Source organism: Plectropomus leopardus, chromosome 2 (genome assembly GCF_008729295.1).
Source record: "Plectropomus leopardus isolate mb chromosome 2, YSFRI_Pleo_2.0, whole genome shotgun sequence".
NCBI classification, from domain to species: Eukaryota; Metazoa; Chordata; class Actinopteri; order Perciformes; family Serranidae; genus Plectropomus; species Plectropomus leopardus.
The window spans coordinates 31,907,062-31,923,692 of NC_056464.1; the positions used below are offsets into that span (position 1 = coordinate 31,907,062).

A 16,631-nucleotide genomic window follows, 5' to 3' on the forward strand; every position below is an offset into this window, starting at 1 on the left:
TGGACAAAAATTTAACGAAATGCAACCCCTTTGAAATCATCAAACTTTTGATTAGTAACTGGAATTTAAATATTTCTATCCTTATCTAATCAAATTATTACATTATTATTAATTAATTACATTTATTTTGTTAGTTGAATAACTACGTTACATGTAAATAGTAATTCCCCAACAGTATATACTAAATACTAACCTTTACAGTAAACTATTTTTGCAGTCAGAATACAATAAATCACCACACTCAATGGTTTTATACTAACAATAAATGATAGAATATTTGTGTAGTCAGAATGCCGCTGCAAATAATTGTCATAAAGAAAAAGTCCGACAGCTACCAACAGATATGTCTTTAAGATTTAGAAAAAAAATCTTTCAGGAGCTGTTTCACACACACACACAAAAAAGTTTTTTAAGCTGCAGCTTGAGCCTCTAACTTTATCTCGAACTCATACTTCATACTGAATTTAGGCGGTTTAAGGTGTTCATGATGGAAAATCAGAAACAAAAAAAAACATATACTTCATACAGTCATAATGTGCTCAAACAGTCTGATTCCCGAGCATGCCGCTGATGTTCACTGTTCTCCCACAATCAATGCACAAAGGAGATGGGGAGCTGCTAGCAGCTGGAAGATATTTTAATTAATTGTGGATTGTGGTGAAACGGCCTCAGAAAGATGTCAGGAAACAACACCAAGTATTCTTGGGAAAAACTGCTGTGCTGTCTCCCTCAGGGAAGTCTAATTGGCAGTTAAATTCTTAAAGTTGAGGTTTCATTGATGTTAAACAGCAAGTATCATTTCGTGTTTGTATGAAATAGTTACTGGTGAGTCTGTTTCTGCAAAATAATAACATACTGTGAGTATGAGTATACAGCATACTACTATACTGTATAGTTAGTATGTAGCGTAGATTTGGGAAGCTGCATCCATTTCATCTGTGAATTGCATCGTGGGTGAGTAGTGTATATAACCAGCACAGTCAGAAATTAAGTTTTTGAGTGTATTTTATGTATGAACACTCAAAACCTGTTCGAAATTAGTATGTGGTGAGAGTGGGACAGATAATGGGCATGACTTCACAATCAAAGAAAAGTTGCGTGCCATTTAATGTGCATAACAACACAAATGCATTGCCCTGAAGGCAAAGCTTTTCGTTGTACTTTAGACACAAGACTTCACTTAATTCTGTGCAATCTGAACAACAGCTTTCATGTTTCCTATTATTTGTCCATCCTCCATTTGTAGTTTTAAGGCCCTGCACACCCACACAGGGTTTTACGCTTTTACTGCATTATAAAGGTCCTCTCTGTTAAGGTGGACCTTTTAGAAATTACCTGAGGTTGCCAAACGTATATTGTAATAAAATTGTAAAAGATGTCCTGAGAAGAGGTCTAATCAGGTGGAAACACCCGTGTGGGTGCACCAAGGACTTAAAGTGGCCTCAATCTAACCGACTTCTCCTCCCGAGCACAATTTAGAGCCAAATACGCCATTGGCCTTTTTCCACAAAACACAGACATGTCACAGTAGAGAAAACATTTGTTATAAAATGGTTGAACTAAGGCTTAAGGCAGGTTAGATTCAAGACTTTTAAAGATATTTTTAATACCATTCAAAATTAAAGTCTAATTTTACAGTAACAAAAACTGAAGGAAAAGGGACATGAACTGACATAACTAATTACTCACAATTTTACCCAAATGTTTATTGTACAATGTCAAGTTAAAAAGTCTACTGCAAATGTTCAAAAAATTTAAACTCTCATCTTCTTACCTGAGCTGCATGACGGTAATGTGAGGCATTCAGTAAATGTTGAGATTTGAGAATATTTTGAGATTATACAAACATCAGAAAAAAGTGATTCATATTATCCTACTTACAATGTCAGAGCATTTTTAAGACATTTGAAAGATTGATTTAGGACATCTGAATGCCAATTAAGGCTGTGTTTTTAGATCCTTTTTAAGGATCTGTGGGAACACTTGTTGAACATTTAGCTGCTTCAGTTTCAGGGTTCAGGTTAAAGTGCATATTGGCTCACTGTCAATGCTTAGAACCACATGTGCTTCTCTCCCTTTACCACTTCATTAATGATCAAAGAACGGCGGCACTTTACATTCAGTCTCACTAACTGGATCCTGTTTTATATTCTTTAGTATATATCTGCACACGGTAAAATTGACTTGCGCTCACTCTCTTAAATTTTAAACCTGCTGTCCAACAAGCTGTTTACTTATAAATTAACCCCCGACAGGACGGTCACGTACAAACAACACTGAGACAATCGTGCTGTGTTTTGATTTTCTTTATTGTACAGAAAGAGGTGGTTAAATTTACTGAGGCTGCTGTCCTCTGCCACGTCCGAAGCCTCCCCTCTGCAACAGGGAGAAGTTCTTGTCAATACATCAGTCAACCCAAGTTCAACAGAAGAAAAGCAATTTTACAACAGCAGACCAAAGTCAGCCTGCTGACATTTTGTTCAAACTATTGTAAAACCGCACCCACAAGCTAACAATGTTTCTGTGAGGAACGCTTGACATTTTTGTTGTATAATTGCTGTGGAAAACATTCTTTGTTTACCATAATAAGAAAAATGACTAAGGACCAAAAATATGCTGCTCTAGTCAACCAAAAATTTCCCGTAAGGGAATTTAAAGAAACATAATTCACATGATGTTACAGTAGGAACATGTCAGCTGTACTTACGAACTGGAATTCTGTGGCAGCTCCAGCACCGGCCTCTGCTTTCTTATCAGCACCAGCTGATGGAAAAATTAGAAATATGTCAGTCAACTTTCATCATATGAGCTTTAAGACACATTGCAAAATAAGGACTTGTTCACAAAAGTTTATTTTGAGAAGGTAGTCTTGACTGCATTAAGGTAATTAACATTAACTCTGTCTCTGGACTGTGAAACTTCAACACGGTCAACGCTTATCGCATTAAAGCCTCATTTACACTGTTAAATATCCTTTAAAATGTGCATATTTGTGTCATGACTTTCTCGACAGGACTTCACATCATTGAAATTGACTGCATTCTCAAGATCAAGTTGTTGCCTAGTGAACACTTCACAACTTCAGCCATGATTTTCAGGTGACTGTCAGTTTTAAAAGGTCCCTGCCAAAGTCTCTGATCAGAGACAAATCTGATTTGGCTGAGCGCTAGCAAATCGATGTCCGAGCGCTATGTATGTACTGTCGAAAGACGCAAGCCGAGAGGCTCACTAAAACGTCGCAGACAATCCCCAAGTATCTATCGTAGAGAAAGCGCAGCACATCATTCAACTGTTTTATCAAATCACCAGTCAAGACCATCCTTCAAGCTAACATCAAAACCAAGCATTGCATAGCTTAGTTAGCTTCCACATCTACAGTTTGTTTGGCCAAATTAGCAAAATACTTGCATTTAAATGCTCCGCCTACATAGAAAATATCGTGACCTTTCAGGGAGCCAACAGCCAATGAGAGCAGAAAACACAGAATGCGGACAGAAACTGTCCAAGGTGCGTGTGTGTTTGAGAGGAAGACAGTGACAAAGACGGAGGGGATGGATTACACATGCAACGGTTCTTCACAGCCTGATAACTTTGTCACTTCTTCACTTTGATATTTGCTATTTAGTTTATAGAGCATTGGTGCACTGTCACCAAAACCACCACCACGTCCTGCACTGATGATGTCGTCCTTGTCAGGGAAACATCGGGGCGTATGAGTGTTAACAAAGGACAGTAGATGAGTGGACAGTAGTGAGTGATCAGATCACAATGAGGCGTTTACACCTGTATATACACCGCTGTCCAACTGTCATCTGATCACCCAAGACGCACTACAACGCTGTAAGAAAAGGCGTAATACTCATAGGGGATTCCTTCTGGTAATGGTTACTTTTTCCACCCATAATTGCATTTTATATGATAAGGTGGGATGAGTACCTTTATCTGTAAAAAAAGAAACGCATTGGTTTCTTTTCATTTATAAAGTCTTGAAAAGCAACACGCCAACATACCTCAGCACTTTATGAAACTGGTCAGATAGTAATTATTCCACATGATCTACCTATGATGACAAATTTCTTCACTTTTTAATATGACTGTTTTTAATTGTGTTCACACTGTTTGTTTTTTGTGTTTTCTGTGCTCTTGACATTAATGACGTAAGGGCTTGCTCCAGATTTAAATAAAGGCTGAATGAATGACAGAGCTTGTGGTGTGTGACCCTGTCACCAGTCAGTCACAGAGTGAAAACCATGATTACTTCAAGAGTCACGATTACAAGACGCCAGGTTGTGCAGTGTGAACTTAACTTTATAGATCATTCTCTACACAAAATACCATCTTAAGAATCGACCTAATGTTCCTAACCTAAGTCACCATTTCTACATGCCTCTCTATGACTTTATGCTGCTCATATAAAAAATAAATTCAATACAAGACCACATAAATGACTCAGATCATAAGGGTGATACTTGTTAGAGGTATATACTTACGGGGTGCAGCAGATCGCCTGTATGCGTCTCTGTCAGACTCCCCGCGGTTGAGGCGGGCGGGCCTCTCTCCCTCCATTCCTGCAGAAATGAACACAAAATTGAGATCATTAAGAGTCATTTTGCTGCACAAAAATATAAAATCAGAGAAACATTCGTACATTTTGAATTAAGAATTCAGCTTTAAAGCCAAGGGGTGTGACTAAATACATGTGTGCTACAATAGGGAACAGTATTTAGAAAATTGAGTCTCAGGGAGATCTTTCAAGAGCAAATGTATGACCAACTTTAAGTCATCTGTGCGCTAACGGGGGAAACGATCACATTTTATCCTGCACTTAAACTCTTGAGCGAGGGATGAATGATGTGTGATGACACATTAGTTGATAGGAAAATTAAATCATTGCTCCGATAATAGAATTTTAGCCAATAATTATTCCACAAACACACACACAGCAGACAGTGGAGTCCACTGCTCATTATCCATAAGAGCAACAAAGACTGCCAGTAAGAGCCACAGTACCAGCTATTCATCAAACACCCTTTGAACAAGCAGAGCATTAACTTGCTGAAATGCAAAGTCTTTGACCCCTCTGCTCGTTCTCAGGTTGGTGCCACATCTAAACCTAAATCCTGGTATGTTTACAGACACACCAAGCTAAATTATAACTGAAGTGAATTGTTCTATCAGCTACAAAGGAACACCAATCGTATGCAGCAGTTGAGCCTAATGAGTATCTGCTAATGAGTTGAATTCTTGTGTATGTTGAGGCTGAGACCAGCCAGCCGTCTGTCTGCAGCGAGTGTCTACACATACACACCAGAGGGAGGATAACGGACGAGAAAAATCATTGATGCCACAGAGCAGTGTATTAACATGAAATCCAACAACTTGAGGTAACTATTAAATCAGCCCAATAAATAGTTATTTGAATGGGTTTTGTACCACATCCATGCTTATCAATATGGAGTTGAGGTCTGTCATTGCTTTGTCTAAATATTTAGGTTGTGTTGAGTATCAATTTTTTTTAATCCTTATGTTTAAATGATCTCTGTAAATTATAAAACTGAAAGTACTGAAGTTATACAAGGAAACCCAAAGCTGCACAGATGACACAATAAAGAAAGTTAACGGTTTCTCAACCTGTGGCTGTGACGGCAAACCCACCACATGACTGAGGCATGTGTCCAGCGACTGTAAAAGCACCATGTGTAGGTTGTTAATTTATTAAAAAATACATTTTGTTTTTGTGCCTAGAACTTTATTGTGGTACAAAAAGAGGTATTAATGGGTATTTATTTTTTATATATTGGTATTACATAGAATTTTAAAATTCTGGTATTGTAACAACCATACAACTTTAAAAAAAAATTATAGTATTACAAACTAGTTTACAATACTGTAATGTTTAGGGAAAGTTAAGGCTCTAAAAAAGTTTGTGTTCTAAAACGTGTATTTCCTCTTTGTGTTTTGACTTTCATGATTATTTTAATGATCTGTTTTAGTACTGATGTCTGTAATAATTTATATCACTCTGAAATTCCCCAAAGCACAACATTTTCTTGGTTTTAAATATTTCGATGTAAGAAGCAAAAATGAACTATAATAAAAGGATCTGCTGTTCTGAATCTGGTGACGACATTTCAGTTTTAAATCCAAGATTCACATCGAAACCAAAATCTGACAAGTGCCGATGGAGGAAGATGATAATCTGGCTTGTGATTCCCCCACAAATTCCAGCCCTTCCTACTACATGAGCAGAAAATCTTATTGAGACTGGATTCGCCTTTTATTATTATATAAAATAACTCAGTTTCAGGTCGTCTGAGGCTAAAACTCAGCTGGAGACGTTAAACGATCAGAGTTTCTGAACTCACAGCACCGAGCCGTGGCTGCAGCCTTTTGACTCCATGTTGTTAATCTCTTTGGAATGCGTCCACTCAGCAGGTTTACATCAACAGCTAATGACTTGTGATTTTTATCAGATTGCAAAATTCAGAGGGAGTCTACAACTAATCTGATGTACTAAAGACTAAAAACTGGAGACAGATTACTACATTATTATTCTCGTGACTTTAAAAAATAACGTAAGTAATTATTATCAGTGTTCTCGTGTTGTACCATTAGCTTTTTGAGAAATACAGTGCATTCCAGCAAAAAAGCAAACACTCAACCAAACCTACATTACATGTGCATTAGTGATCTTACCCTTGGGCCTGGGCCTTGCGGTCTCAGGGCGGGTCTGGCGGCGCAGGGTGGCGGGCACAATCTCAGGGGGAAGGTGGAGGAAGTCTCTCAGGTACTGGATACCTTCATTGGTGAGGTACCAGTAAAAATGACGCCAGGCAAATTGCTCCTTGACATACCCACAGGACTTCAGGGACTGGAAGAAAAGCACAAACAAAGTAGTTTACACACTGAGTATCAACCCAGCTACTGAAAGCATATATTACTTAGTACATTATGCGTATCCTTTCAGGCAGACTATTCTGCCATGCTCCCCCCTTCAGTAGCTGATTTATTACATTTTACTTTCATGCCCACCCATCTACCTCAACCAAACAGAAGTGCCATTGACTTCTACTACAATACCCTCATTGAGAGCATTAAAAGTTTCTATACTATGATTCTCAAAGGGCTCTGCTGCGCAAGTTCAACCTTTTTGAAGTTTTGAAAGAGACAAAAAGCTTCTCTGATACTGACACACAAGCTTGCCAACCAGCACCTGTTTCTCCTCGGACAAAAGCATATTTGTTCTCAACATATTTTGCTTTCAGATTACATTTTGTTAGCTGCATCTTATCAGCCTTTTGAGGATCACTTTTGCATATGTATCAATCAAAAAATGTAAGTTTAAATACAGTTTCACACCACATTTTTTAATTTTGTTATGTACATGTCATCACACAAGTTACAATACCCCCCCACCCACAGTTTGTGCTCCTCCTGTACTAACATATATTCAGGTCACAGAGGCAAGCATCAGTTTCAACAGTCAATGTTTAACAAAGCCGTAACGTCATGAAACAACATGACTTAACTGCTGTATCATTTTTAAACTTGATTTTATAAGATTTTAATTAACATTTTCATCTTTGCACCTCTTGCCTGCACTTTTGCTATTTTTAATGGGGATTTTAAAAATATTTTTCCAAGTATTTGGCATTTCATTTTATCTTTTAATATGTTAGCACTCTTTGAATCACCTTGTTGAATGAAATGTAGTATACAGGTGAAGCTGCCTTGCCTAAAATCTACCCTCACAGTTTAATGTCAGTACTCAGGCTTCACCTGTCACTTAGGCTCTACAGGAAAACACATCACTGCTCATCCATAAAGCTAGATTTAAGATTTATCCACATAAAAAAGTGACGATATCAGTGTCCACCCATCACCGTCTGGTCTCTCACCTGCATCGCTTTCATCACATGAAGGTTGGGCACATTCTTGTCAGCAAGCTCCGGATGCTTGGCCAGGTGGACATCTTTTTTGGCCACCATGACTCCCTCCTTGAAGAGGAGCTCATAGATAGCAACACGATTCTTCTTGGGCATCAGCATCTGTGTGAAGTGACATGTTTATGCTTCAAATCCCGCAAAGGCACGTTACAGAGAGCTTTCATTAGCTTCCTATAGCTAACAGCTAGCCTGTTAGCAGACTTGGCTACACATACTGACATAAAACAGAGCGACGGAAAGCCCCAAAATAACGCGTTATTAAGCCAACATGGTAACTTATTTTAAAGTGTTCACCTCGCTATCTATACACTTATATACACAGCTATCTATACACTTTTAACATTAACTAACGCGGACCGCGTTAACCGACAAAAATGGCAGCCGTTGGTGAATATCAGTACCGGGGTTACTTCCCCACTTCTAAGTCAAATATCCACATCTGCAAACGGTTTAAGGCTGAAATACGTTTACACTTTTAATGATGATATTAGCAACAATCGACCGTCTATTATTTTTGTTTTATAGGACATGAGATGTTGAAGATATATTTAGATTACAGCGCTGGGTTTGTCTTTACCTTTCCACTTGTTAAGGGACCGGAGCCGGAAGGAACGACTGTCGTTGATCGGGAAGGTTTATCGTCTCGGCCCGGGCTGCCGGAGCTGTGTCGCCCCCTGCTGGTGCGGAGGGGAGGAACGGCCTCTACAGTATTTATAGAGCTATAAACAAACACCTTAAAGTTAGTATAAGGTTGTTGTTGGGTTTGTTTGGGTTTCTATGCTTTTTTTTTTTTTTTTAATAAAAAGCATTTCAAAATAATGTCTTTATGGCATATCAATTACCATCAAACACTCTTGGAAAATACTATCAATTAGGAGGGCATATATGAGTTTGTAAATGCCTAAATCTCCTCCTTTTAAAATTAATGCTAGTGCAGTGTTATTTCCAGCATGTCTTATCTTTTTTATTATTGTTGTTTTACTACAACAGCAAGTACTACTATTACTACGACTAATAATACAAATAATAACAATTATTATTATTGATAATATCATAATAACTTCATTCATACAGCACCACAAAGGGATTTGACATACAAAGCAAAGGCAGGAATTCAGGAAAAATAAAATAAACCTTAACAAAGAAAATTCTATAAAAGTATAACCAAAAGGCAAGAACTAAATGTGTATAGAAAAGGTCAACAAGAATAAAGCAAAAATTAAAAGGAATAAAAGGGATAAAGCAGACAGATCTCAAAAAGGCAGTTTGAGTACTAAATTAATAATATTTCAGAAAATATAAGAATAAATGCAATAAAAGAAAATATTATAAGAGAAAATATATGAAGACAAAATCATATCATTGGGAATAAAACAATTAAGAAGATAAATAGTCAGATATATAATAACTATAATTATTGTTATTATTACTATGATTATTATTATTATTATATATTATTTCTGTTATATATTATTATATATTATATATATATTATATATATATTATATATATATATATATATTTTTTTTTTTTTTTTTTTTTTTTTTTTTTTTCAATTTAATTTTAGGTATGTACTGTTATCTGATTTTATTTTCCTCATCCAAAAAGGAGGTTTTAATCCTTGTTCAACATGTAACGATCAGTAACTCCTCATACTTGTATGAGCAACAAATCTTCATATTTGAGAATCTGTACCAGACAATGTTTAGCTTTGTCTTTCATTGATTTAATTACCTAATTGATTATTCCACCATCAAAATGTTCTATTAATTCTGTTTAGATAATTTAAAAAAAGTTTTAGCACTACATTCAAACATTGGTTCTCTTGGTCAACATTTTTCACAATCTATCATTGTTATTTAAAATACCGTATAGGTCTTTCATTTTTTAAAATAGATTTATTTTCCTCACATATTTTGAAAAATATTTTTTTCTTTCTCTCTTTTTTACTATAAATTATTAGTTAGTTTCTGACTTCCTATTTTTCCTTATGCACAAAATCAAATTTCTTATGTAAAACCTTACTTGACATAAACCTTTTTTTTGCTTTTTTATTCCCAGTTATGATGAGTATTGCTTTTTTCATTATTTCACTACTTTTATTCTTTATCTTATTTTTATTGTCGTTTTATCATTTATTTATTTTAATCTTTGATTATTTTTCACAGCACACGTTTCCGCTTTTCCCTCTCAAAAACGTTTATTTTGAAAGAGCTTCCCGGAAGTCTCGTTGCTCGTTATGTCTACCTTGACCTAAAATCCCGGACCATCCCCCATCTGGCGGCTCCTTTCAGCGATACATCTACCGGCGATACAACGGAGGCAGCTCCTGCTGATGAACAATGATCACATTTTGAAAAATAATCAAAGAAGCTGGATTAAAATCTCTTCCCGGTACGTTTTCCTTGATATTTCAAAGCGACGCATCCACATATAGATTAGGTTTGTTGAGGATAAAGTAGCTTAATTTATAGTTAATTATGCTGCACCGTTACATCTGATATCGGTGAGAACAGTGATGTTTTTGCTGCGGATAAATGAAAGTCTATGGCATTAAAAGTTAATTGTTTTGAGCAGAAAAGTCGCTGTTATAGCCTCTCTGTCTGTTTGCCACATAAAAACCTGCAGTTTTATGCTGAAGTGCGAGTTAACTTGAACCACCACCAGCCCGTGCTCCTGTTCCATGTCACTCATTTAAAAAATGAATCAGGGTCTATGTATATTGAGGTTAATAGTTTAGATTCACAACATTTAGTTGCTGTGCAGACAGAGGATGCAGATAGAGAGCCAGCAGCAGCAGCAGCAGCAGTCTGTGTTGGCTGCAGCAGAGGGCAGGGAGGGATGTCTAAAGTAAAAAAGCTCGTCTCTGGGGAGAGAGAGAGAGAGCTGGTGCTTCCTCCAGACCAGCACATTTCTTTGATTCATCAGTGGAGAGCAGCTGGAGGATCAGATCAGAGCTGCTGGGAGGTTCAGACCTCAGTGAGAGCTCAGACTGATGTGTGAGTGAGCTCTGTCCACGGTTCTGAACTCTCATTACTGATGGACTGCTACACTCACACCAGCACAACAGGCGGCTGCACACACTGATGACTGTGCAGCTCTCATATGAAGAATTTACACATGAAATATCTGCAGATTTAAAATTCAGTTATATTTTGTATGTTAAAGTCATTAATTTAGCCAAAGTTTGATGTAAGCCTTAAACATGAGTCAGTTTATTCAAAAAAACATTGTGTTCCTTCTAATGTCTTAAAGGGCCACTCCACAGTTTTTATAATTAAAGTTACTGCTTGAAACGATTGTATATTTGTGGAAAATATTAGGATCGTCTATGCTTTGACTCAGAGACAAAACATGTATAATGAGAGAAAAAATGTGTTTGACGTGTGCATTTACAAAGTTTTATAAAAGATGCAACTGTGTTGCATTTTGGGAAGTGCAGGATCAAGTGTTTTTGACACTTGGCCTTTAAGGGCTTGACCTGGGCAGGTAGAGCGGGTCGTCCTCTAGCCAGAAGTTTGGCGGTTTTATCCTTGCTCTCTAGTTTGTATTTAAAAGTATCTTTGGGCAATGTTCCCAGTGTTTGTGCCTGTCGGATGTGACTGTGTATGACTCCATTACATCCAATCCATCAGTTACATTTAGAGTTTGAGCTGTTCCTGTCTAGCTATTGATTTAGGGTCCCAAAAACCAGCTGTAATATTTATAGGAAGTCCTCTAGTCCATATGCCATTCAGGCAATGACCACAGAATAACTGTATTAGGGAAAACTATGACGTGCTCTCTTTCACTATTTATTTCTATTTATATGATTTATTGCTCATACCTGCCTGTTTGCACTATATATATTGAATATTTGTGCATTTTTAATTTTGTATTGTTTTATGTGTCTGTATGTATCTTTGCTGTGTCTGAGCGAGGCCAAAGATAAATTTCCACTGAGGTGAACAATCAAGTCTATCTATCTATAGATCTAGCAGTTGGCACCTTGCACGGCAGCCTCAGTGTATGATTGTGTGCGTGAATGGGTGAATGTGACTCGTAGGGTGAAAACACAAAGTGGTTGTGCAGCTGCAAAAGCACTATAAAAGTGCAAGTCCATTTATCATTAATAGAAAAAACTAAAACGTTACACGCTTTTCATACATTGTAATGTTATGCACATAGGCTATTTGCTTATATTTCAGTGTGCATAATATACTTTGCATTACAAAGATATATTTTTTAATATCTTACATAGTGTTAAACACTGAAGCATGATGCACTTGTTTTACTTGTTATTTTCATACTTCTTTTTGCTTATAATTCCCTATGCTGTATATCAGAGTGACTGTAATGTATCACAATATCCTCTTGACGATCAATACAATATTTCTGATTCTGATAATACGGAGTAAAGATCGAGATATTTCAGCCTTTGCTGCTTTGAAGCCTCCCAGCCTGGAGGGAGTGCAGTACAAAAGTGCTGGAGTACGCCTTTAAAGTTACTTTATGTGTCTGAAATCTTTTTAACAGCCTAACACTGTGAAGACAGTCAGCCTGACATCTTATGTCACCCACTGGATTTGCATTTTATAAACTGCAGCAGAGGAATCTACATTATGTTTCCACATACTGTGCACTGGATAAAAAGAGCATCAGCCTGATTTAATAAGTCATTTTCTCATCATCTCACTGGTGCTTAAATGACCAGCTGATTAATCACAAATTAACTGACAACGATGAAGCAGTGCTTAACACTTCATTATGTATCACAGTCCCATTTCAAGCAAAAAAGTCAAATATTTGCTGGTTACAGTTTCTTAAATGTGAAGATTCGATACTTCCTCTGTTTTACAGTGAGGGCTGACCTGAAAGCTTCAAATGTTGCCATGGTCAGCGTCTAAATCGGTAGATTTTCACCAGCAAACTACTGGAGGAAACCGAAAGTGGGTGGCCAATGTGGAACACTAACGATGCCAGCGTCCTCGGCACAGTCATTAACCCCCAGTTCAAACCATTAAAGTGTCGCTCCAAAAAGGAAAAGGAATGTATGAGATGAATTGTGGACAGTTATCAAGGGCTGGTAATTGTAGTAAAGTGCTTGCTTTGCATCTAGTGATGCAGCCTTGCCAAGCGGACACCTCCAAGACTAAAAAATGAAGCCAATGCCAAAAACTGCAACTCATCGAATGGCCACATGAGGCTGTCTCCAAAACAGGGCCAATCCCCACACACACTGATGTTAAAATGCCCAAATTTAAAGCAGAAATAAACATGTTTATAGCATGTTATAAAAAAAAAAAAAAACAGTTTTAATCTCTACAGCTAATTTCAACATTTTATATTAATCACCATTTAAATTTTTATCAAGCCCCAAATTATGCATATTTAAGGGCAGGGCCCCTTGAGTGACAGGCTGTCTGCAGATAGTCTCCTCGATTTCCAGTATTATTTCTCTCGTCCAAATGGTTACTTCTGACTTCAAAAACACCAAGAAGGCCAAACTCGAGGCTTCAAAAGGCAACTGACAAACAATGTGTGATGTCACAGCAGCTACATCCATTATTCATACAGTTAATGGGCCTGACCCCAGTCGTTCAAGTTATCACTCACTTACAGAAACACTGAGTGCAATAGTCCACCTTCTCCACCTAATCTCCCATAGGGGTCACATCACATCACATCCTAAGCTTTGAATTTTAGCAGGTAATTATCGCTGAAGCCTTGAGGACCCAAAAATGTCATTTGGGACTTCTTTATTAAAAATGATTGTAAATTGTGAACACTTGGATTCTACACTGTAACTCAGGGTAAACACACAATTTGACAATGTCCGATTTGACATTCAGATATACACAAAAGTAATGCTTGAATACTGGTTATTTTCATTCAGTTTTTGCTGTCAAGCAACTGAGTAGAAATTCTCTGCATCTTGTGTGGTGTGTCATGAGGAAATGATGTCATATCGTTTCTAATCATCAAACCATAAACCTGCAATAACAAAGCCTAAACAAACACATTTGTGCTTTAAGAGGGGATTGCTTGGCTGCAGGAAGTGGAAACTGAGGAATATACTGTGAGCAAGCAATTTTTTTTTTTCAAGAACTAAAAAAGTAGCATGAGTTATTGTAAAGTTTAACACAATGCTAGATTTTTAAGGATTAATTACATGGGTTATGAAGTTAAGAGAATTAATTGCATGCCCTAGTATCTACAAATTCAGTGTTGTATTTCACCAAAATATAATATCTGAGGGTCATTTAGAGAGAGAGGCATGAGTGGATTTGTGTGTGTCACTCATGCTGAGGTGCTTTCATGTGAGTGTGTCCCATAATTGGATTAATTCATGTGACAAATGAGGGACACTCATTTGATTTGCGGCACCAGCTTCAACTCGTCTCTGTGTTTGTTGGAGCAATGACAGATGAGCCGTCATTGCTAATGTAATTAATTAGACTGAAGCTTAAGTCGTTCTTTCATTTTCTGTATAAATAACTATAGATTTTACTACGTTATTCCCTCTGGGCACTGACGCCACTGTTTGCCTCCACTTTCCATTTGCACTTAACAAGCTCGACATGTCACACCTGGTGCTCATGACGAGCTCCTCTTGACATTAGCTGATTGAAAGCAATTAAGTTTGTTCTTCTCTATGAGTCCCTTTTGCCTTTTGTAACCAAGCCTTTTCTATTTATGTCTGAGTTTTGGATCAATGCAATTTAAATTTTAATTTGATCTCGGCTCCTCTGAGAATGAAGACAACACAATACGTTAAAAATTATTATGAAGTTACTCTCCTAAAACTGTCTAAGTGAGTAGATTTGGATGCATCTTTTCAAACATCAAGTCAGTAATGTACACCACTGAATGGAGAGCTTCCTCTGTACGTGTTCAGAGACAGGATGGTGGGACAGAGCGCAGGGCTTTGGATTTGGCCTGAACTGTGCGGTAATTGGAGCCTGAGACAGGATCCTCACAGGGGATCATGGGAGAAAGGCAGGCTGTGTTTCCTTAAAGGCCCAGGGGGTACCAGGGCATACATACTGTGTTGAGCAACTGCTAAACTGGAGTTTCAGACCGACAATTGCACAAGAGAGCCGTCCTGTCTTCACTCAGAATAAATGTTGTTCATTGTTTTTCTTTCTCATTAAAAAGCTCACCAGTCAATGCATTGTACCTTGATTACTCAAAATATGAAATGGTTAAAAATGGCAATCATCTTTTAAAACCAGAAGCTGATGACGATTATTAGCAACCACTTAGAAAGTCAGTGTTGAGCCACGTATCACAACTTCCTACTTTCAAAATCCCACAGTGAGTTGCATTTTATAGATTTAAAATGTACGTTTTTCTGACTCAGTGATGACACAAAATGATGAGGTTTCTAAGTATCCCAAAATCTCAGTTTACTCATCACTGTAGAGGAAACTGCTGAATGTTGATTATATGCAGAGTTGCAAATAAGTGAACAATGAAGTGATTTCAACACAACTTAAGCAAACCCTCAAATGTTCACATTTGGGAAGCTAAAACCAGGATTTCTTTCTTAAAAAGATACTTAAATTATCACAGAAAAAGTGTGGAAGACTGTTTTTCTGTTGATTGACTTATTAATTAATCATTAAAACTTGACATATTCCCTGTATATAAATAATACACACATTAGCACTTGTCTAGGTAGTTATCTTTTGTAGCTTAGAAATTTTCAGAGTCCCAAATTAGTTCCCAGTTCTCACCCAAAAGCTGATTTAGCAAATCAGGCATAAAAGTCAAATCTATTCTATTTAACTCAATGGGAACTGTATTTAATATATGAGATGTTTTGGAAGCATCTTCCCAGACTTTGATAATAAATTCCCCGTTGTGTCTATACTCTCTGACTCTGCTGCACGGCGCCTTTAGATACTGAATCAGCAAAGTCCAACCAGCAGGCTGCACGATGCAGACCGGCAACAAACACAGTCCGACCATACAGATCTTTTCTACAGAGGTGAATCCAGGTCACTGCCTGATAATAAATTCACAACAGATAGACAGTAACAGTTAAGGTCAGCCCCAAGATTTATACAGTATTTACACTTTTACCTTTTGATGAATGGATGGACAGAAAAAAAATATAATGCTCGTTTAAGGTCATTTTTTAAGCACGAAAATTCAAACGTTATATAGCTCCAGGTTCCTATTTATGAAGATTTGATGCATTTGTTTGTCTTTTGTGACTGTTTGCTGAATATCTTTGGTTTTGGGACTGCTGGTGTAATTTGACTACATTACCTTGGGTTTCAGGAAACTGTATTTGGCATTATCTTAGAACATTTTAGAAGCTTAATAATGACTCTAGAGCCGCAACAATAAGTTGATTAACTGATTAGTTGGATTGATTAGATCTAGAGAAAATTAATCTGTAGCTATTGGGTTTTTTTTAAATCATTGATTAACTGTTTCAGCAAAAAGACCAAAATTTTGATTGTTCCAGCTGCCTAAATGTGAAAATGTTGTGGTTTTCTCTCTGTTTTTCCATTATGTTCATGTTAATACAAGAAATGTGAGACATTTAATAAAATCACCACAGGCGACAGGATCTTCTGATGGGCTTTTTTTTCACTGTTTTTCTAATATTTTATAATTGTCAGAATGTTATTTAATTGAGGAAATTAGTTAGTTAAAATTAGTTAAAAGAAATTAGTTAATTAGTTGCAGCCC

General features: G+C 37.0%; 2 protein-coding genes across 2 annotated transcripts in view; one reads left to right on the forward strand and one right to left on the reverse strand.

The window, feature by feature from the left end:
• Window positions 1–2,291: 2,291 nt before the first annotated feature.
• rps10 (ribosomal protein S10) lies at window positions 2,292–8,605 on the reverse strand. The gene is made up of 6 exons (XM_042508861.1): window positions 8,524–8,605; window positions 7,899–8,048; window positions 6,697–6,871; window positions 4,491–4,568; window positions 2,708–2,763; window positions 2,292–2,376 (listed from the first exon to the last, which is right to left on the reverse strand). Exons 2-6 carry the CDS (start codon window positions 8,046–8,048, stop codon window positions 2,335–2,337), a joined length of 501 nt encoding a protein of 166 aa, XP_042364795.1. The 5' UTR covers window positions 8,524–8,605; the 3' UTR covers window positions 2,292–2,334.
• Window positions 8,606–10,264: 1,659 nt separating this feature from the next.
• Window positions 10,265–16,631, forward strand: part of pacsin1b (protein kinase C and casein kinase substrate in neurons 1b) — a 34,942-nt gene continuing 28,575 nt past the window's right edge. Inside the window, exon 1 of the mRNA XM_042508825.1 lies at window positions 10,265–10,340. The gene's annotated coding sequence lies outside the window, so the exon portion shown is untranslated. The remainder of the gene's footprint in view (window positions 10,341–16,631) is intronic.